The following is a 21,299-nucleotide window of genomic DNA, read 5'->3' as shown; positions in this document are numbered from 1 at the left end:
TAGTGGGACTTTGTCACTTCACTTGCACCTGCTACTGCTATGCTAGAGTGTTGACTATGTATATATATGCATTTGTAAATATAATTACATACGATTTTGGATGCCCGGTGAAAACCTTTTAGTATCATCCCTTGGTGAATTCTGCATTAAAGTGAACAATTTTTTTTTTTTAACTTTTACAGTGCACTAGTCACGAGGAGGTTAAGACGGTATCTAAAATTCCACTTACTAACATGTCCAAGTGCATTTGCCCTTGGTCTGACTCTCTTTTCCATTTTCATGATTTTAGTGATTTGTATTATTTATTCCTTCAACATATTTTTCTGGATAAGAGACAAGGTGGACCTCTGTTAGCCAACATAGATTTGAAACTTTGAAAGAACATAACTGTAAAATAATAACAATAACAATTGTTTTATGTTGACTTGTGATATTTTATATATATGATATATATGCATGATTATATAAATTATGATATTATCTCATCCTCTTCATGTGAATTATGAACAGATATATCATGTTATGGAGGGGTATTTGCGAAAAATACAAGTCGAGGGACTTAAATTTCCCGAGCCGCTAGGCAAGGGAAATTTTGTCCCAAGACTTGTATTTTTTGCAAATACCCCTCCATAACATGATATATCTGTTTAATTACACCGAATACATTTAAATTTAAACTCTCTGTACTAGGAAAAGGAAATATTTATTTGAGGACAAGTTCTATCATAAAATATACCGCGGGAACTATACAAGTACTTATACGCGTTCGCGCTGTCTTTATGTAACGTCATATCCGAAAAAAAATGGCGGGAAGATACTCGCGAGGGTAAAAAAGGAATATCCAAAATGGCAAATACCATGGTATTTGAGGCATATTCACCGGCAGTGGTGAAAAACAGCCAGATTCGTTTGAAATGAGGAAAAATGTTAGAATATGCGAAAAATACACTGGCTATCAGCCAATCAAAAGCTGGCATTCTTATATAAGGTGTAATTATAATTTTAATTTTATCTTCATTATATGTTTATGTGTTAAGAATCAGAATGTATTGTGTATTGTTGTCATTATGTCATAATGTCCCGTCAGGGGCCATTAACCATAAGTGATAATACTGTGTAATACTGTGATATTATATATAATTAGTACTTGAAATGTTTCTTTATGTTGTATTTGCATAAATTGTCATGTTTAATGTGTTTGTATCTTGGAATACGCATTGTATCATATGTGCTTTGTCCAATAAAATATTTGAAAAAAATAATTGGAAAATAAAGAACTTTGAACTTTGAACTTTGTAGAAACAAATCTATAGATCATTGTTATTTTTAGAACAGGAAGTCATTCAGGTTAACCTAAACATTTAAATAAATTTCCCGATCACTGTCAAATATTTTACAAAAAAACGCAGTTATTGTATTCATCATGACAGGGACCTGTTGAAGCAAAGTATGCTGCATTAATCAAACAGCAACGAGAAATTTGTTAAAGTTAACAACTAATTTGCATAGGTAGATATCATATTGAATTACAAATGATCAAAAACAGCAAAATTCTAGGGAATTTCCAAATATTTCAATATTTACTTTTAGGGAAGGACAGGAAAATATTCGGTAGGCTAAACACACTGACACTCACCTGCATAGCAATAAACAAAAGGTATCGGTAATCGGGATCATGTCAACTAACTAACTGACTGATAACTTCTTAAACTTGCAGGGGCAGAATTTGGTGGAAAGGGGGGGTGCAGTGGCACGGTGGGTATCAGCTCCGTTTGCACCCACCAATACACTTTCGCACCCTACACGTTTGCACCTCCCACATTCGCACCCAAAGTCTGTTCGCACCTTACACTTTCGCACCCAATTTTAAAGCAAATTCTAGTTGAATAATTAGAAAATCATGATTGTTGTTTAAACGGAGTGGCTATTTTTATTAGGGTGTACCACTGACTGCTTTAGAAAGGGGAGGGACTCCCAGCTTCAGTGATTCCTTAAATAATCAACCATTTTTTTCAACAAAATAAGGGGGCTGGGCACCCTCAGCCTGTGAATCCAGGTCTGTTTGCGCCCATTCCCGTTCCCGCCCAGTCTTGTTCGCACCCTTTCACTTTCGCACCCTACACATTTGCACCCAAAGTCCGTTCACACCCTACACATTCGCGCCCAATTTTTTATTGGTTTTGTGTTTAATGACTTTGTAATCAAGTTTTGACATGCGCATTGCAATGGCCGGACAAATAGCCCTGGCACTATTTGTCTGGCTAGCCGGACAGTGCCAGGGCTATTTGTCCGGCCATTGCAATGCGCATGCCAAAACTTGTTATGGGCGCGAACAGACCTGGATTTGGCGAAATATATCTTAAAATTATTACCAAGTAAATCTTTTTATAAATAAAAAAAATACCATAAGATGCAGAAATGTCTGAAGTTTTTTTGTTTATTTGGCCATAATTTTGGTGAGGTTTGTTTTCATTATCTAATGGGTTAAACACTAATGCAAATTTTTCGATTTTAATTTGGTTAGAATACATAGCAAACTTTTCAAGAAATATTTTTCTTCATCATGTTCACCTCGTCAGAAATTTAAAATAAGCATGAATAATATCATGGCCAAATAAACAATAAAACTTTAGACATAATTCTGCATCTTATGGTATCTATTTTATAAAAATCACTCAAAGAGCTACTTGGTAATAATTTTTTGAAAATATTGATTTTAGTTAAAATGATATGACATTTTTTGAGTGGGAACTCACTTTTGTCCGAGGACTGTATATTCTAAGGGAAGCAATTCCTGTCACTAGTTCATGTAGTGAGGAAATAATAAAAGTATCAGTAATTTTTGGTGCATGACGTTAAAATGTACTTTATTTTTAATGATAAAAAAATCGACCAATTTTGACAAAAAATCACTTAAAAAAATTCAAATATGACTGTTATGATTATTATTTGGGACTTCTGACTAATCACAATAAGGATATATATGTAGACAAATCACAGTAAAATTTAACCAATTTGATGCTAATGGTAGCCAGAAATTACCGTTGGACGTCCTTTTGGTAAAGGGCATTTACTACCCTCATGGTAGCTACATGTAGGTAGACATTTTGGGTTTTTTTTTAATGGCAAACTCAAGTCAGATATTTTTAGTCTTCATGATTAGAAGAAAAAACTTGATCACATCAGTACAATAAAAGATTTTGAGTAGGCAGCTATTTTCTAGGTAGGTAAACATATATGCATTTATGGCCTTATTAAAGAGATTTGTATTTTTAGCTGCACTAGTCAGTATAAGATAAATGTAATTTTTGCTCTATTTTTACTCGTATAACAATCTTGTTTGAGTGCACATACCTAATGTAATTGCTTTCACTCTAAGCAAATGCTAAGGCAGCAACCATTTGATTTTCTGGGGGGGCTATGGTTTTTTTTTCTGTGCAAACTTTTTTTTTCGCCTTTGGCGAAGAACAATCTATTTTTTTAGGCACAAACCGAAGACAATTTTTTTCTTTCAATTTTAGCATTACATATAGTGGCAGCTGAGGGTGAAACAAACAATTTTTTTTACTCAGGGTCCAAAACAAATTATTTTTTTCACCAAAACCTGGAAACAAACTTTTTTTTCAAAAAAAAACCATAGCCCCCCCCCAGAAAATCAAATGATTGCTGCCTAAGGAAACTTCACTATATTAATTGAAGTTATATAGAGTCCACTAGTGATGGGACCGGATATCTGTCAGAAAATTTCAATTGAAAAAATGCCAGGGAAAATTTCAATTGAAAAAATTTCCTTGGAAATTATGAAGTTGTGATTTCTAATGTCTAATTTCAAATACCTTTCAAGGAAGACATTTATTAATCTTGCCACCCCCACCTCAAATACCAACATACCCACCCTTTACACCTCCACTCATACTTTCTAACTTGATTAGTACTTGCTATGCTCCTTAAAGAGGAATTATAAACAAACAATGCACAGGAATAGAAAGGTTTTAAAGTCATAAGAAACAAATAATGCATATGTTTTATTATAACTCAATGGATAGTTTTCATTATAAAACTTATGTTCATATACTTTTTTCTGAAGAAAATTCTTTAATTTATTCATATTAAGAAGAAGTTTACTTTATTTTAATTGCTTCCTTCCAGGAAGCATTTCCCTGACATATTTTCCGTATGCAAAGTGACCTCAGTGTGACCCATCTCGTAAAAATCTGGTGATCGCAATACGCATGGATGTCCTTAAAATAAACTATTATCTGAATTTACATGTTAAACATGTGCTCAATTCCATGCTTTTTTGTTGATATTTTGTTGATTGTTTACAAACAGGTGACAATCGTTAAACTTTGTCTTCAAAACACGAACTTTAATTACCTGCCATATTTTCACAACAACACTGACTAATTGAGAAAAAAAATTGACGATTATACGAAAATTACACGAACAAAATGATAAATTTGTGCACAGAAGACTAAGTTTATGATGTTTGTATGCATTGGTTCAAGAATTGGAAGAACCTTATTTTTCACCTGTCACTCGTTTCTTATGACTTTAAGAAAAAATCGGATAATCTGACTGAAGTTGTATCAGGAGAAAAGGGTTTGAGAAAAAGAACATGTAAAAAAAGTAATGTGTTGTTGGATGTAAGATCATATATATTGTGAAAGCAATTGATGCCTTTCCTATATATAACTTTATTCAGTAGAATAATAAGTTACAAAGTCTTTATAATTAATTTGTTCATAACTGTAATACCTTAATTGGTATTTTTAAATGATTCTTTGTACATGTATAAGCCAAACTACCAAATTAAAATTTATACCATAACTAAATATACATTTTTTTTTATTTGCAGTCAATCAATTAAAGTAGAATCACAATAGCTAGAGTGTTTTTCAGATGAGAATTTGGAACAATTGTAGCTGTAACAGGTATATCTTTTCATATTATCCATCTTCTTTTCAAGCCTGTTCACATAGACACATACTCTTAAACGTCTCTTTATTTTCTCAATTAAAAGATGAAGTGGTATGATTGCCAATGAGTCACATATCCACCAATGACCAAGTGACATGTATTTATGCAGGCCTGTAGATCATTGCTTGGCCTTTAACAATGATTATCATCCTGTGTGAAATTCCAAGACCAGCATACTTCTATGAGTCTATTTATTTAGTATCTCTATCATGAATGGTTTATAATCTGTGTTTGATCCATGATTTTTTTTTCAGATAAAAGATGTCGATATTTAGTGATTGTCAAATTGTCCTTGATTTGACAACCAGTGTCAACTTTAAGAAAAAGACAGAAATCAGGAAAAAGATAACTAATAATGGAGGAGTTATATCATATATTGTCACTAAAAAGGTAAACATCATAGAACTCGCCATTTACCAATTTCCAGATTTTAGAATTTTATACTAAGAAGATGTGGGGTATGATTACAATGCGAAAACTATAATCCAACAGAATTCAAATGACCAATATAACAACAATTTTACCTTTTTTTTATTAGTTTTCATTCATCTGGACAGTTGAATTTAAATGTTATCAAGAAATAAAAAAAAAAAAATTGAAGTATGAGAAACCATATAGATATTAGGGTTTCAATAAATGGCATAAACTGAGCTGGAGTTATTTCCCTTAGTCATCATTTTGAAGGTGGTTGATTTTAAACTAGATTTTTTAAGGAAAAAAAGTCAGTTATTGATTTGGTGATATATGGCGGTGAGTAGGCTGCCAAACAATGTCCATTCATTAACATGCAACGCTTTGACATAATTTTTCAAATTCAGATATGTTGTTTCAAACTCAGACCATTTGTTACAAAACCTGGATGTTTAAATGTTGCTCTCGAAAAAACATGGACAATGCAAATCACAAAATTTTAAGTTAAATACAGTCAAACCTGCTTAAGAGACCATCTGTATTAAGCAAAACCCTGTATCATACGACCATAAATTTAGATCCCTCTAGCTGTAGTACATTTCATATAGTTTGAACCTGTAATAAAAGACTACATGTCTTCATGAGAGACCACTTTTTTGTTCTCCCTTAACTTTACTGGTCTCTAAAAACAGGTTTCACTGTACAATAATATTTTGTGACTTTTTTGCTCTAAACATGTATAGTATTCAAAATAAGATGGACAGTCACAAATAAGACTGTTATAATTAGGAAATAGCACTTGTTTTATCACGAAAAAAAAACCCCACAAGATCTGCATCCGAAAAAAAGTGGACGAATTCACTTGAAAAGAACACGATCTTTGCCAGACACTATATATATATATATATATATACCTACTGTTCAAAGAGCATTTTTATTAGTTGCCCAAATTTCATTTCTTGGATTTAAAACTGTGAATTAAGAAATTATTGTGTGCATTTATATTATTATTGTGACTTTTTATACGACCGCAAAAAATGTTTGCGGTCGTATATTGGTATGACGTTGGCACATTGGTTTTCGCACTATAACTTTAGTTTTTGTAAATAGTAATCTATGAAAATTAAACGCAAGGTTTGTGACCACTAAAGGAAGGTTGGGATTGATTTTGGGTGTTTTGGTCCCAACAGTTTAGGAATTAGGGGCCAAAAAAGGGCCCAAATAAGCATTTTTCTTGGTTTTCGCACAATAACTTTAGTAAAAGTAAATAGAAATCTATGAAATTTAAACACAAGGTTTATGAACACAAAAGGAAGGTTGGAATTGATTTGGGAGTTTTGGTCTCAACAGTTTAGGAATTAGGGGCCAAAAAGGGGCCCAAATAAGCATTTTTCTTGGTTTTGGCACCATAACTTTAGTATGAGTAAATAGAAATCTATGAAATTTAAACACCATAAAAGGAAGGTTGAGATTGATTTTGGGAGTTTTAGTCCCCACAGTTTAAAAATTAGGGGCCCAAAGGGTCCAAAATTAAACTTAGTTTGATTTCATCAAAAATTGAATAATTGGGGTTCTTTGATATGCCGAATCTAACTGTGTATGTAGATTCTTAATTTTTGGTCCCGTTTTCAAATTGGTCTACAATAAGGTCCAAGGGTCCAAAATTAAACTTAGTTTGATTTTAACAAAAATTGAATTCTTGGGGTTCTTTGATATGCTGAATTTAAACATGTACTTAGATTTTTGATTATGGGCCCAGTTTTCAAGTTGGTCCAAATCGTGGTCCCAAAATTAAACTTTGTTTGATATCAACAAAAATTGAAACTTTGGGGTTCTTTGATATGCTGAATCTAAACATGTATTTAGATTTTTGATTATAGGCCCAGTTTTCAAGTTGGTTCAAATCGGGGTCCAAAATTAAACTTTGTTTGATTTCAACAAAAATTGAATATATGGGGTTCTTTGATATATGCTGAATCTAACCATGCATTTAGAATTATGATATTTGGGCCCGGTTATCAAATTGGTCCACATTGAGGTCTAAAGGGTCCAAAATTGAACTATATTTGATTTCATCAAAAATTGAATTCTTGGGGTTCTTTGATATGCTGAATCTAACCATGTATTTAGATTTTGGATATTGGACCATAATAGGTAAATGTCCAATTTAAAAAATTTATAAGTTTTTAAGTTTAAGTTCTTAGACCACATTTATTCTGTGTCAACTGTTCAGGGTTCGAACTCTGCGGCCGTATAAAGCTGCACCCTGCAGAGCATCTGGTTAAGAATGGACTTAAAGGCAAGTTTAATTATTGTGATTCCAGGAAAATATTCATACAGAGTTGTTAACTTGATATCAGAATGAAAGTTTCAATTAATGTGATACAAACCCACTCCCAGTCACATTATTCAGATGAATGTGAACCTCACAAGAATTTTTGAATTCACTGTATACAGGACTATATATATCATGTATCTATATGTATCCCCAAATTTAACTAATAATTTCACTTGACTATTAACGAATATATTTACAGAGTACACATGTTGTATGTAATGACCTTTTTATGAGCTATTAACATTTGACACAAATTTCAAAACCTCCCTAATGTCTACATGTCTTCCCTAAAGATCGATCATTATCATATTTGTTGTCTTGTTTATTATATGTTTCTGGTTTATTTACAGAGTACACATGTTGTATGTAATGACCCAGAAAAGGCAGATATCAGTTACAAATGTAAGATGGCCTCAAAGTATGGATTACCAGTAGTGTCACTTGATTATATCCATGACTGTGTAGACCAGGGGAGACTACTCAATACAGATAATTACATCCTTGTAGGAAAAACAAAGTCACAAGAATTCAGCTCAGGAAAGATAACAGGTAAAAGGAAAAGGAAAAATAAACAAACTTATTTCATAAATGGAAAAGGGGTATCTACCAATATCTCATGTTTGGCCTACTGTTTGATTGAAGTTTTAAAACTTGAAATCAAAATTAGAAATAATTTTTCAATATTCTAAAGATTTCCAAAGTACAAATCTCTGAATACAATATGTATGACATTAGTTTTTTCAGACTTCAAAAATTGTTCAGTAGGTCTGAACGTACTTTAGTGAAAAATATTTTACATTACGCTTTTAAAATTATGTTATGTCCATTTATTGTAGAAGCGTAAGTGTATTGTTACACAAGCAAGGGCATTATCTGGGTCCTCATAATGGACACATTCTCCATTTATATCAATATGTATTTGTCTTTACAACACAACATTTACCTGGCTTACAGATGAGGTAAAAATTAGCAGAAATGTAATGAATTGTTAAATATTAAAATATTTAGACATGATGAATATATAAAAGAGGAATGATTTGTTTTGATTTGCAGCCTCAAAATATCAGAGCAAAGAACCCAAGAAGAAGAAATTTAAAATTGACCCTAAAAATGTTAAAGTTTGGAAGATAGAAGATAAAAATGCCCCAGAGTACAATGAAAAAGACTATGAGGTGGCTAAGTATGCCATATTTCAGGTAAGGAATAATGCTCTTATTTTTTAGAATTATAGAAATTAACAATTTTGTATTAGATTTTTTTTTTTTTTAGATGAAAGCGATTTTAAATGATAATTTGGTTCTTATCTCTTTGTCTGTGCTGAGCCTGCAGTCAGATAGTATTTTAATTACAGAGTTCTTAAGTTAGTAATTTGCAGTGGAAAAAAATGTGTTTTCTGTTGTCTACATTTATTAGTGATTACCTGAAGTTAATTTCACATTGAGTGTGTTAAAAAATTGATTCCCATCTATATGAAATACTTAAGGAAAATGTGACATCATGCACAAATAAAAAGTATATATATACCCTTGTAGTGAGGAAAATAAATAGTTAAAAACCAATTATTATAAACTATATATCATTTTTTTTTGGTTAATACATTTTAAATTTTTTTAATTGTTCATTTGTGTCTGTTTCAAAAGATTTTGCACCGAACCAATTTTTAGAGAAGTCTATTTTATTTAAAAATACCAGTTATTCATGCTGCTATACATGCACTGTGTAAGTTTGTTACTAAACATACAATAATGTAAACCAACTTATTTTCGCAGATACTTTATTTTGTGTTTTAGCCCTTACTAGCCCTTTTCATGGTGATTTAGTTTCACGATTTCAAATTTGATTTACGTATTTAAATAAGGAGAGATAAAAGTTTTACATATTTACCACTATTTATATCAGCGTTATTTTTTATTTGTGAAAGCGCAAAAATAAATCGCTCTCAAAAATAAGTTGGTTTACAGTATTTCTTATCAGTAAAACTTTTTTAAATGATAGCTAACATGTTACTGTTATTGTAGTTATATATATTTCAGAAATATGACAAGTTAAAAGAGACCACGCTGTTTTATAATTTGGAGATACATGTAGCTGAGCCGGTGGATTTGAACAGATCAGACTGTTATAGATTCAGGGTCTATTCACATTTTGGTTCACTGACTGATATTGAGGTAGATAAGATTATCAGATTGTAATTTCTTGATTTCCAAATATTTAGAAGATTCATAAGTTAAAGAACAACTACTGTGGATTCATTATTATTCGTTGGATACCATTTTTTGTGGATTATGGGGTACAGGTAAACCATGAAAGTAAAAGTTTGACCAATAACAAATTTTCTATTGGCTAAATGTGTTCACAATTTGGCAAAAACCATGAAATTAAATATCGATGAACATATAAGTTTTCCTTAAGCCACGAACATTGATACCCATGAAAATAAATGTATCCACAATATCTGTCATATTAATATAATTGATTGGTTAATAAGTTGTGCTGTGCAATATTTTTGTTCATAAAATTGCCATTGTTCTTATGTCTCTGATTGATACAAACATTGATGACATATTTTGTTAACCTGTATTTATTATTGAGATCTAATATCTGAACATTTACAGTTAATTATAAAATGAACACCAGTGTGTAGTGTGGAAGAAAACCATATAAACAGCAGTCTGTAATAATGATTTGATATTATTTTTCAGAGAGGTGTTACAGAATGTCGGTATGTTGCCACATCAGATGATGCCCTACATGTGTATACCTATTTACATACTGAACAAACTCGACCTCCATACAACATGGATGTTATATACCAACCCTTGTCAAGAAAAATTGGTTCTACAAACTTTCAAAAGGTAGGTTGTATAAAAAGTTGATAAAATATAAAAATTGAAGATTTGGTATGATTGCTAATGAGAGAAAATGACATAGAACTATAAGTCACTGTACAACCTTCTTGAATGAGCAAATGACCCATATCACAAAGTCAGCCATATGAGTCCTTGAAATGACAGCAACAAACAACCACCACTGAATGAAATACTCCTGACTTGGGACAAGCACTTACAGAATGTGATGGGGTCAAGCTATAGTTTGCTGGTGCTCAACCCTCATTGTTTCCATATAAATATATCTCTAATTCTATGGAAATTTGTACCTTTCCAAAACCCATTGTACAAAAACATTTAATCAACGTGTGGTTGCCGGTGATCTCAGAAGATGTTTGTATGAATTAAAGGGTCATAATCTTTATCAGCCTACTGAATGAATCAAAATATTCTAACAGATGTTAATGAAATTGACAACATCTTAGAATGTTGCAGGCACTTGAAGGGGATTTTAGTTTAGCAAAAAATTCTTACATAGTTACCTCTTGGATTATCCAATTTATCGAGGCTCAGACTTTAAAATTGACAGTTCTTGTCCATTCGTTTTTGATGCGTTTTGTTATTTGATTTTGCCATGTGATTATGGACTTTCCAAATTGATTTTCCTCTAAGTTCAGTATTTTTGTGATTTTACCTTTTAACTATCTGGATTGGATAAATCCGATAATTTACTGGTTTCAAAGAATCTGTATATAAAATCATGAGAAGTAACAGCCTATGGTTAACTTTAACCTTAAAGATTTAACATGTCAAGTACGCTAGCTAGTATGAGCCTTAATTTTGAGAACCAGATTAAACATTTTCTATCAGAAAACAAATAGAATGACCATTGAGGTACATTTTTTTTCTGTATACATGCATTCTGGGAAAGGTAAAACTGTTCAATTGACATGTCAGAAATTGAAACTGGATCATAATTGGGTGAGTTTATTGTTTAGTTTGCTTATTCTTAAAAGCAAATTTAAGTGAGGTAAAATTTGTTTTTCAGATGGTAGACATATATGGAATGGACAGTCGTCCCTTGTCACCATCAACCGAAGAGTTGATTGAACATATTTGGAAAGAGGCTACAGGTGAAATAGAGCAGGTGATAAGCGTACCTTTACAGAGCATCAAGTTAGAACAGGTATGCAAACTTATTTATAATCTAGATTACAAACTGGAATGATTTATACAGTGTTATGCAATAAGTATTGATCACCAACGATTTTGGCTATATATTTCAAACAATAACAAAATGTTTTAAATGCATTAATGCTTGAATTTAAAAACCATATGTTGAAAAACACAGTTATTTAGAAGTTTATAAATGTATTTGTTTATATTTATTTATAATTTTGTCTTCAGTTGTCCTTGTTTTTTTCCTGAAGTGAAGATGCATAATATTTTTTTGCAATTTAATTTGGTTGAAAAAAATGGCAACGCTCCAGACAAAAAATAATATTTGTGTTTATCAGAAAATGAGAATGTGATTTTAGTTCAAACCCTGCTTGTGACATCGTTGCAATTATGCATATGTTGATCTGATAAAACTATGTAATACACTATTTTTCTTTTGCCAAATATTATAGATAGAGAAAGCAGAAGCTATTCTGTTGAAGATAAAGGATTGCAAGGATGACTTAAAAGTAGAACAGTTGTTTAAAGAATTCAATGAAACATTACCACACAAAAACAAAACTCAACCAGTCAAATCACAAAGGAGAGCATGGCTATCAAAGAAACAAGATATATGTCAGGTAATATGTTTGATCCATTTCAATTACCAGAAATACTATTTAACTCTTTTCTGACTTCTCATGCAACTTTTAATGGGTTAAGTGGATCCTTGAATCTTTGAACATAATCAAAACCTGCCTATAGAAATATATTAAATTTTATCCTTTAAAAACACTTACAAAGCAGTCACATAGAATTTATCACCATTAGAATATTCATCCTTTGGCTGAACGCACTGACATAAACTATATGCCTAGCAAACCCATTATTGACTCCAAATTGAGAATTTGTTATCAAGTTCTAATTTTATGAATTATTTTTACTTACCAGTCAAGGAATATACATAAGGATTATCTCCCTTACAACGTTCTCATAACTCGCAACACCTGGATGATTTCAAACATCTATCTAACATTGATCATCCGGGTGAATGCCTCCTCAGTTTATCGGCGGGAACAAAATATTCCCTTTTACCGAAAATTATTTATAACTGGGGAGGTGGTGGGAGCCTTGACTGGTAAGTAAAAATAATTCATAAAATTAGAACTTGATAACAAATTCTCAATTTTATATCATATATATTTTTACTTACCAGTCAAGGAATATACATAAGGATTACTACTGATTTCAAAGCAGTCTGAACCTTAGGAGGAGTGTTATAAATAAATTATCTCACCTGAAGAGACTTTCTACAACACATGTACACATCTAATAACAGCAAAACTTCTCTGTGATTCTTTGTCATTTCAAACTTCATCATAAGTTGAAATGTAGTTCATGTTCATATTTAAAAACATATAAAATACTTCCACCATTTAAAATGCTTCCACCACTAACATTTTAATGAATAACAAAAACATACTGTGCAACTCGCCGAAAATATCAACTTAGTCTATTTTCTGTAACACATTTACATCTAATTCACGCAAATAAAATCTACTAAAGGTAGATTCTGAACTCCAATCTGCAGATTCTAAGATCGAATTGATAGATGCTCCTTTAAAGAATGCCCAAGTTGGGCCAATAGCTCTTGTAGAATGCGCATGTATTTTCCCTTTCCCTGGATATTCAAAATCAGAATAAGCCTGTTTAATAATTTGAACAATCCAATGTGAAATTGTCTGAGAGGTAACTGGTTTGTGAGGTTCACATAAAGCTAAAAATAATTTTCCTCTTTGGTCCTGTTGTAATTTTTTACGCAACGGTTTTGTTTTATCTAAATATTGTAACAGACTTTTCCGTGGATCTAAAGAGGTATTCTCAGTGTATGTAGGTACGAAAATTTTTGCTCCAAAATGTTTCTCCCTATCCTGTTTGGCTAGGCCATGTCTTATAAACGTAATTCCTTTAGTCTGTATTCTCATGGAGCCTTCATCCGTTCTTAGTGCCTGCAGATCGCTACATCTCCTGAAAGTAGTAATGGCAGTTAAGAATACAGTTTTTAAAGTCAAATCTTTTAAAGTCATTTGTTCAACATTGTCAAAAGGACTATTTTCTAACATTCTTAATACTACGTGCAAATCCCATTCAGGTAATAGTTTTGCAACTGGAGGTCTTGTATTGAAAACACCTTTAATCAATCGAATTATTTTAGGATGTTGTCCAATTTGGAAATTATCTATTGGAGGTAATACCGTGGACAACATTGAGCGATACCCTGCAATTGTTCTGTATTGCAAACCACTATCAAATAAATATGATAAAAAATCAGCTATCTGACTTAAAGATATTTTATAGGGATCAATTTTCCTTGTACTACACCAGCTATTGAACCTTCTGAATTTTGAGCAGTAATCTTTTTGAGTACCTTTTCGCCATGAGGCGGAGAGTAACTCTCTAACCCCTTTAGAAAAGCCTTCTGTTGTAAACCGTTCGTTGATAGAAGCCATGCAGTCAGCTTGAAAACTTGTGGATTGGGATGATAAATCCGAGTTTTCGGTTGACATAACAATTCCGGAATTACTGGTATCCTGATGGGGACTGCTATCAATAATTGTAGCAGCTCTGGGTACCAATGTCTCCGTGGCCATTGGGGAGCTATCAACAAAATCTGACACTGGTACTGCCTCATATATTGCAAGACTTTTGGGATCAGACAAATTGGGGGATAAGCATAGGCGTACATTCTCTCCCATGAAATTGTCAAAGCATCCAGAGCTAAGGCTTTCTGATGTGGGATCCATGAACAAAAAATTTCTGTCTGACGATTGTCTATTGAGGCAAATAAATCTATGAGAGGAGTTCCCCAAATTTGAAATAGATTCTGAACCACAAGTTTGTTCAGAGACCATTCTGTATGTTGAATTTTGGTTCGACTGAGTTGGTCTGCTAAAATGTTCAATTTTCCTGTTATATGAGCAGCCTTCATTCGAATATTGTTTTGAATTGCAAGATTCCATAAATCCCATGTTTGGTAGCAAAGAGTGGGCGATTTCGTCCCCCCTTGTTTGTTTATATATTGGACCACTGTGGTATTGTCCGATCTTATCAGAACATATTGACCTTTCAACTGATTTAGGAAGTGTTTCAGCGTTAAAAACACTGCTTCCAATTCTAGGGAATTTATATGTTTCTTGCTCTGCATTTCTGACCATTCCCCTTGAAAAATTTGATTGTTCATAAAACCCCCATACCCGGTTTTCGAAGCATCTGTCGTTATGGTTACAGAGGTTTGAGCCAGTTGAAAATATTGGCCTCTCAGCGTGTTTGCTGAATCTTTCCACCAACTGAGATGTGATTTCAGATGTGGTGTAACTGGGATCTTTATGGAAAGATCCTGACAACTTGGTCTCCAAAATGAGAGGAGATGTAGTTGAACCGGTCTCATGAACAAGCGTGCATTCGGAATTAACTCTATGCAAGATGCCATTATGCCTAGTAATTGTAGGAAGTGAAATGCTGACACTGCATTCCCTGATGAAAGAATTAGTATTGCCATATTCAATTTGTCTATTCTTTCCTGAGTTGGGCAAACAAGTCCCTTGTCCAAATGAAACTGCCCCCCTAAGTATATCAAGTTTTGAGTTGGCACTAGACTTGATTTTTCTCTGTTGATGAGAAAACCTAGTGAATTTAGGAGATCGAGACATTTCTTTCGATCTTGATATAATTGATTCTTGCTTTGATTGACTACTAGCCAATCGTCTAGATATACTACTAGTCTTACATTTTGAGTTCTCAAAAAAGCCGCTACTACGGAAACCATTTTTGTAAAGACTCTCGGAGCCGAAGTTGGTCCGAAACAAAGAACTTTCCACTGATAACACCGGTTCTGAACCGAAAATCTGAGAAACTTGGGATGCTTCTGAAAAATTGGGATGTGTAAATAAGCATCGCTTAGATCCAGAGAAATGGCCCAGTCTCCTATTTTTACTAAGTTTAATACTTTTGTGAGAGTGTCCATTTTGAAATGTATTTTCTTGAGATACCTGTTGAGGGGTCTGAGATTTATTACTGGTCTCATTGTCCCGTTCTTTTTGGGGACTAGAAAAAACGTACTGTAGAAACCTGTTGCTGCATCTTGCTGGCGAACAGGTTCTATAGCATCTTTTTCTATAAGAGTATTTATTTCTTGGATTAAAATATCCGAGTCTTTTAAAGACACAGAGGTTTTCCGTATGCCTGTCCCAAATGGCATTTCTAGAAACTCTAGTTTGTAACCCTCTGCTATTACTGACAAGACCCATTGATCGTCTGTTATTTTTTCCCAATTGTCTCGAAAAAATCTTAGACGACCCCCAACTGGTATCTCGGCCTGATTCTGATAAATTATTACCTTTAACTCTGAGTCAGCTACTGTTTTTCTTTGGGATCCGAAAAGAATTCCAGTTGCCACCTGCTTTCTTTTCTTTATCTTTTTTCCCAAAGTCATCAGCTTTATTGTCTTTCTGGAACTTCCTAGGAGCAGATCTCACAGAAGATTTATTATAACTAAAACCTGAACGTTTATCAGCTGAATTAGCATTGTTATAATTAACATGAGTAGAACTATTGTTAGAACTATATCTAGGAGCTTTATTTTGCCAATCTTGACGCACCTGAGTAGATTCAAACTTTCTCTTATTATTGTTTTTATACTCTGGTAACAGATCGTCTAGTTGCTCACGTTGTTCTTTACGTTTCTCAAGTTTGTCTTCCAAACCTTTACCAAATACACCTTCATTCGAAAGAGGTAAATACAAAACTTTAGCCTGTATATCTTTCAAGTTATTTAAACCAGACTCAGTAGCTGCAGCCTTCCTGCGTATCATATGGTTAAACGCACCTGTGCGTCCTACCTGATCAAGAGACTTTGTCGAAATTGCAAACAAGTCCTTCACCATTTGACAAGTTTCATCACTAACATTTTCATTTTCAACCCTCTCTAATAAGGTTCCTAATGTTTGTTGCATATACAACACTGATATAATACCCATACGTGAAGCCACCTGCCCTTGATAGGCTAGATTCTCTATCTGTTTTAAAGGTTGAGTAACCAACTGCTTATGTTTGTCCCATGACTTAACACTATTTGTACCATGAACAGTTCTTATCATTGGTTCTAATAAATCATCCAAACTGGGTACTTGCAAAAAGCTTTTAGATTTATCATTAACCGGAAAACAACTACGGTATTCATCTTTATAAGCTGTAAGTTTCTCTGGATTTTTTGTTCTCCAGGAACGTTCTAGAATTCTAACCTGTGCCTCATCAATGATCAAGCCACCAGAATTATCAGAAGATTCTGAAGGAATATCTTCCTTGAAAAGTTTAGACAATAAATTTAAATTATCTGACTGCTTGTCTACAGTTTTATTGTTATTATTATCAATGTTACTTGTTAGTCTCTGATTTGACTGACTTTCAACATTGTTACTAATAGTAGGTTGAGTTTGTAGATATTGACTAAATCTTTCAACATTTCTAGATTTATTGCCAGCCTGAGAATAAACAGGACTACTGAGGCCACGAGAATATTCATCCTCTGATGAACATAAACCAAGTAAATCAGCCTTTTCACGACTGTCTATATGAAGAGAAATTTCTGACCTATTGTCAAAATCAATATTTCTGATGATTCTAGGACTTCCCAAGTCCTCATCAAGATTTGCATTCAAAGAAATTACCGGTCTACGCTCCCCTGTACTTGGGACGTTATCCGAACTTTGTTCTCTCTGCGTGGCTAAACCACCAGATTGAGAAACCTGTGCAACAGTCGAACTACCTATAGTAGCACATGACTTGTTCATAACAGCAAATAACATATCCATTTTCTTATCAAACCTGTCTTCCATACTGTTTAACTTATTCTCAAGTTCAGCCGTCTTTGACACACGTTTCTTTTTCTTTGAAGAAGCGTCTTTTGTTGTCCTCGCCATCTTTTTCACGAGAAAATCACCCGTTGGCGTTTCACCTGCACTATCTGAATCAGCATTTGCGTCAGTCAGTGAGTGTCTATATTCTTCAGCCATCGTCCAATATGAGCGGACGATAATATTAAACGTACATAAATAAAAATTGCAACGACGAGACTATAATAGAAAGTCTCAAAGTGAGAACGTCTTATTTTGTTGCCGCCGAAAGATAAACTGAGGAGGCATTCACCCGGATGATCAATGTTAGATAGATGTTTGAAATCATCCAGGTGTTGCGAGTTATGAGAACGTTGTAAGGGAGATAATCCTTATGTATATTCCTTGACTGGTAAGTAAAAATATATATGATATAAAATTATGTCACATAAAACCAAACACTTCCACAGAAAAGAGTCATGTTAGTTAATATTCATACAGAAAAACTTTCTTCACTCATTTTCCATTACAATTAGTGACCTTTATTGTTCTTGTATATAGAAATGTCAGGACAAAATAAAAACACATTTTGAAGGAAGATTTTGTAAGTCTGAGTAAAGAAATGCTCTATTACAAAATTAGATGTTTCTTTTTATCATTTCCCTATTACAAAAGGAGGTAAATCACTAGTTTCCTGACTTTAAATTTTTAGTGTATGTTTTTGACATGATGTATGTATTTTAAGATTATGTATTTCAGATGATTAAAGATATGGTAGCTGTGAGTGAGTCTACAAACTGGTCGACCAGAAGTAGTACCGAGGCCAAGTATAAAGCATTACGATGTAGACTTGATGGTTTACAGATTACAGATACAGAATATAAACTGATCAAGGAACACATTATACAGTCTCTCAAACAGTTTGTATTTTTGATATCATACATTATTTTGTTGTTGATGATGATTCAATAACATTTTAATGTATTTTTATATATCAATGGTAATCAATGAAATTTGGGTGCAATAAAACCTGGTTGTTGTCTTCTATGATGGAGAGGCCAAGTGGTCTTAGTAGCTCCTGCAGGTGCACTTGACTCAAATCTTAATTGACTAGAATTGTCAGATTTCCTAACTGCTACCAAATAGCCATAAAGTGGTGCTAAAAAGTGGAATTTAAACACAAGAAATTAAATCAAATCAAATCTTCTATAGTATATGTAATTGTCATCTCTAGGACATATTTAGAATCAAAAACCTGATTAATTAGGTCTTTATTAAATCATGATGTATGGGTTCAAAACAATTAAAATGAATCCTTAGTTTTCCTCCAACAACTGATTGCAGGAGATTACCAAGAAATAACAGATTTATGTTTGTATCAATTTCTAGATTATCATACTGATTAAAAGTCACCTCTAGATGTCTTTTTCTTTGGTCATTGTGTTTTTGGACGTTAATATTTAATAAAAATCTTAAAGAGAAAACATCAAAGTCAATAATTTTATTACTTGTATATAAGTAGTTAAGCTTTAATGGTACCACAAGATTTATGTATTTATATAGTGTCAGAAAGACACCCATCTGAAAAAGTTTGAAAAAAATGTTCTACATCCAGTCATTTCTCAATGGATATTTTTTTTCAATTTGTATTCTTTGAATCAGCTGCCATTGAGAAATTAATGGCAATATGTTGTATTTTGCTTGTTTTTTAGGGGTAGTATAGCTATTAAGTTTATTTCTGGTCAGTTCAGGATTTACAACTTATCAGTAATTGATCATCAAATAAGTGAAATATGATAATGATTTTGATTTACTTCCCCTTTTTTATTTCAGAGGAAGTCCTGAGATCAGCATTAGTAATGTTTTCTGTGTTCATCGACAAGTAGAAGAAGACAATTTTAGAAAAAATTTGAGACCTCAGAAGTTGTTGTTTCATGCATCAAAAGTTCAGAACTTTGTTGGAATATTATCTAGGTAAAAAGTTTTAATTTAATCACAAATGGCCAAATAAATAGGACCATAGTAGAATCTGAATGTACTATTGAAGAGATTTGCCTTTCATTATTAAAATATTATAATTCATTAGTTTCTAAGGGATTTTTATGAACCATATCACCAAATCTCTTAACATTTTACACAATATGATTGATAACTAAATAACCAGGTTCATTTGCATGATTTTCAGATTCGGCCTTTCAACAGTAGTATCATATGAATCTTTACAACTTCAGTTGTAAACATCCTGTTGCAAAGCCAAAATATCTAAGAAAATTGAAACAAAGAATTGAAAGGCAATGTTATAAAGATCTCCCGCACATAATAATTTAGAAAAAAAAAAAAAAACTTAAAAATATGTCTGTGTTAATACATATAGTGCCTTCCAACAACCAATCTATTATTTTCTGATATAGCCAATCCTTTTTTTTTTCTGGAATAGAAAAAATATTTAAATTAAAAATTACATTTGTAGATTATACATATAAAAAAAACCATGATATGACAAAATTGATGTAACTGCTTTATACCACAATTTTGTGACAAGTATTAATCTTTCTTTTTTAGGGGTTTACTTTTGCCTAAAATAATTGTTGATGATTTTGGTGGAACCAGAACAGATGCAGGAATGCTTGGAAATGGTGTCTACTTTGCCAGCTCTGCTAGGTATGTAGAGGTCAAATTAACTCAAATAAAATTCTGTAAAACAAAATGGACTTTTGTCATATTTTGTTTTCAATGTTAGATATTTGCGTGGCAATCAATTTTTCTTTATTTTAATTCTTGAAATGAGAATAAAGTGTAACTGAAAATTTTCCTTCTATCTTGGGATTAGATTCAATGTTATTTGAAGGTTATTCAAATTTGAAAAGTTCTGGACATGTTAGTAGGTAAGCTCTTTATCTTTCGTGTATATGAAAGTCAACAAGATATACAAATAAATAAAGTAATTAAATAATGTAAGATTCAAGTCAGAGAATGATAAACATAATATGATTTATTTTAATATTACAGTACTAGTATACAATACTCAGACCAAAGTAAATGTAAGGGAACCAGAATGATGCTAGTCAGCAATGTTGCCCTTGGCAACTGTAAAGATTTCACAGAATACCACAAAGATCTACAGGGGCCTCCAGAGGGGTATGATAGCTGTCATGGTGTAGCTTCGTCAGAAGATCAATCTTCAGAATTTCAGGTACACAGACAAATAACAAAAGCCTCTAATGGTTTAATATAACCAGTACATTGGGGTTTTTTTTTCACCAAGAAAAGATGTAAAATTTCAAGAGATTCTTGATAAATGGGGTCCACCATGACCTTGTAATACTTTTACTTGTGTAGCTTCTTTGCAACAACAAATGTAGAATACAAGTTATCAATATGTTTAAGATTTTTAATGAATTTTGATTGGTATTAAAAAATAATATGGGGTATCCATCCATGTCACAAGTACATTCCTAATAGACAATACAAAGGATATGGGGTATCCATCCATGACACAAGTACATTCCTAATAGACAATACAAAGGATATGGGCTATCCATCCATGACACAAGTACATTCCTAATAGACAATACAAAGGATATGGGGTATCCATCCATGACACAAGTACATTCCTAATAGACAATACAAAGGATATGGGCTATCCATCCATGACACAAGTACATTCCTAATAGACAAAACAAATGATATGGG

At 32.6% G+C, this 21,299-nt stretch overlaps 2 protein-coding genes across 3 annotated transcripts in view; one reads left to right on the top strand and one right to left on the bottom strand.

The window, feature by feature from the left end:
- The first annotated feature begins 1,309 nt into the window (after positions 1–1,309).
- LOC139490596 (protein mono-ADP-ribosyltransferase PARP4-like) overlaps positions 1,310–21,299 on the top strand; it is a 101,576-nt gene continuing 81,586 nt past the window's right edge. Inside the window, exons 1-13 of one of the 2 annotated variants that reach the window (XM_071277473.1) lie at positions 1,320–1,509; positions 4,859–4,934; positions 5,235–5,370; positions 8,080–8,278; positions 8,783–8,925; positions 9,763–9,897; positions 10,432–10,584; positions 11,606–11,743; positions 12,189–12,356; positions 18,366–18,526; positions 19,440–19,580; positions 20,169–20,267; positions 20,616–20,799. In XM_071277473.1, coding sequence (XP_071133574.1) covers positions 5,242–5,370; positions 8,080–8,278; positions 8,783–8,925; positions 9,763–9,897; positions 10,432–10,584; positions 11,606–11,743; positions 12,189–12,356; positions 18,366–18,526; positions 19,440–19,580; positions 20,169–20,267; positions 20,616–20,799 — 1,650 coding nt within the window. In that variant the 5' untranslated portion in view covers positions 1,320–1,509; positions 4,859–4,934; positions 5,235–5,241. Of the gene's footprint in view, positions 1,510–4,858; positions 4,935–5,234; positions 5,371–8,079; positions 8,279–8,782; positions 8,926–9,762; positions 9,898–10,431; positions 10,585–11,605; positions 11,744–12,188; positions 12,357–18,365; positions 18,527–19,439; positions 19,581–20,168; positions 20,268–20,615; positions 20,800–21,299 lie in introns of both variants that reach the window. The other variant, XM_071277474.1, reaches the window with a different exon arrangement.
- LOC139490597 (uncharacterized) lies at positions 13,161–18,043 on the bottom strand. Its single transcript, XM_071277475.1, has 2 exons — positions 16,112–18,043; positions 13,161–13,743 (listed from the first exon to the last, which is right to left on the bottom strand). Exon 1 carries the CDS (start codon positions 17,784–17,786, stop codon positions 16,125–16,127), a length of 1,662 nt encoding a protein of 553 aa, XP_071133576.1. The 5' UTR covers positions 17,787–18,043; the 3' UTR covers positions 13,161–13,743; positions 16,112–16,124.

This window comes from Mytilus edulis, chromosome 10 (assembly GCF_963676685.1).
Source record: "Mytilus edulis chromosome 10, xbMytEdul2.2, whole genome shotgun sequence".
NCBI lineage: Eukaryota > Metazoa > Mollusca > Bivalvia > Mytilida > Mytilidae > Mytilus > Mytilus edulis.
This window is presented reverse-complemented; position numbering and strand designations above follow the sequence as displayed.

Coding starts and splice junctions, on each gene's coding strand:
- LOC139490597 (XM_071277475.1), bottom strand. CDS start 17,786: ATGGCTGAAGAATATAGACACTCACTGACTGACGCAAATGCTGATTCA.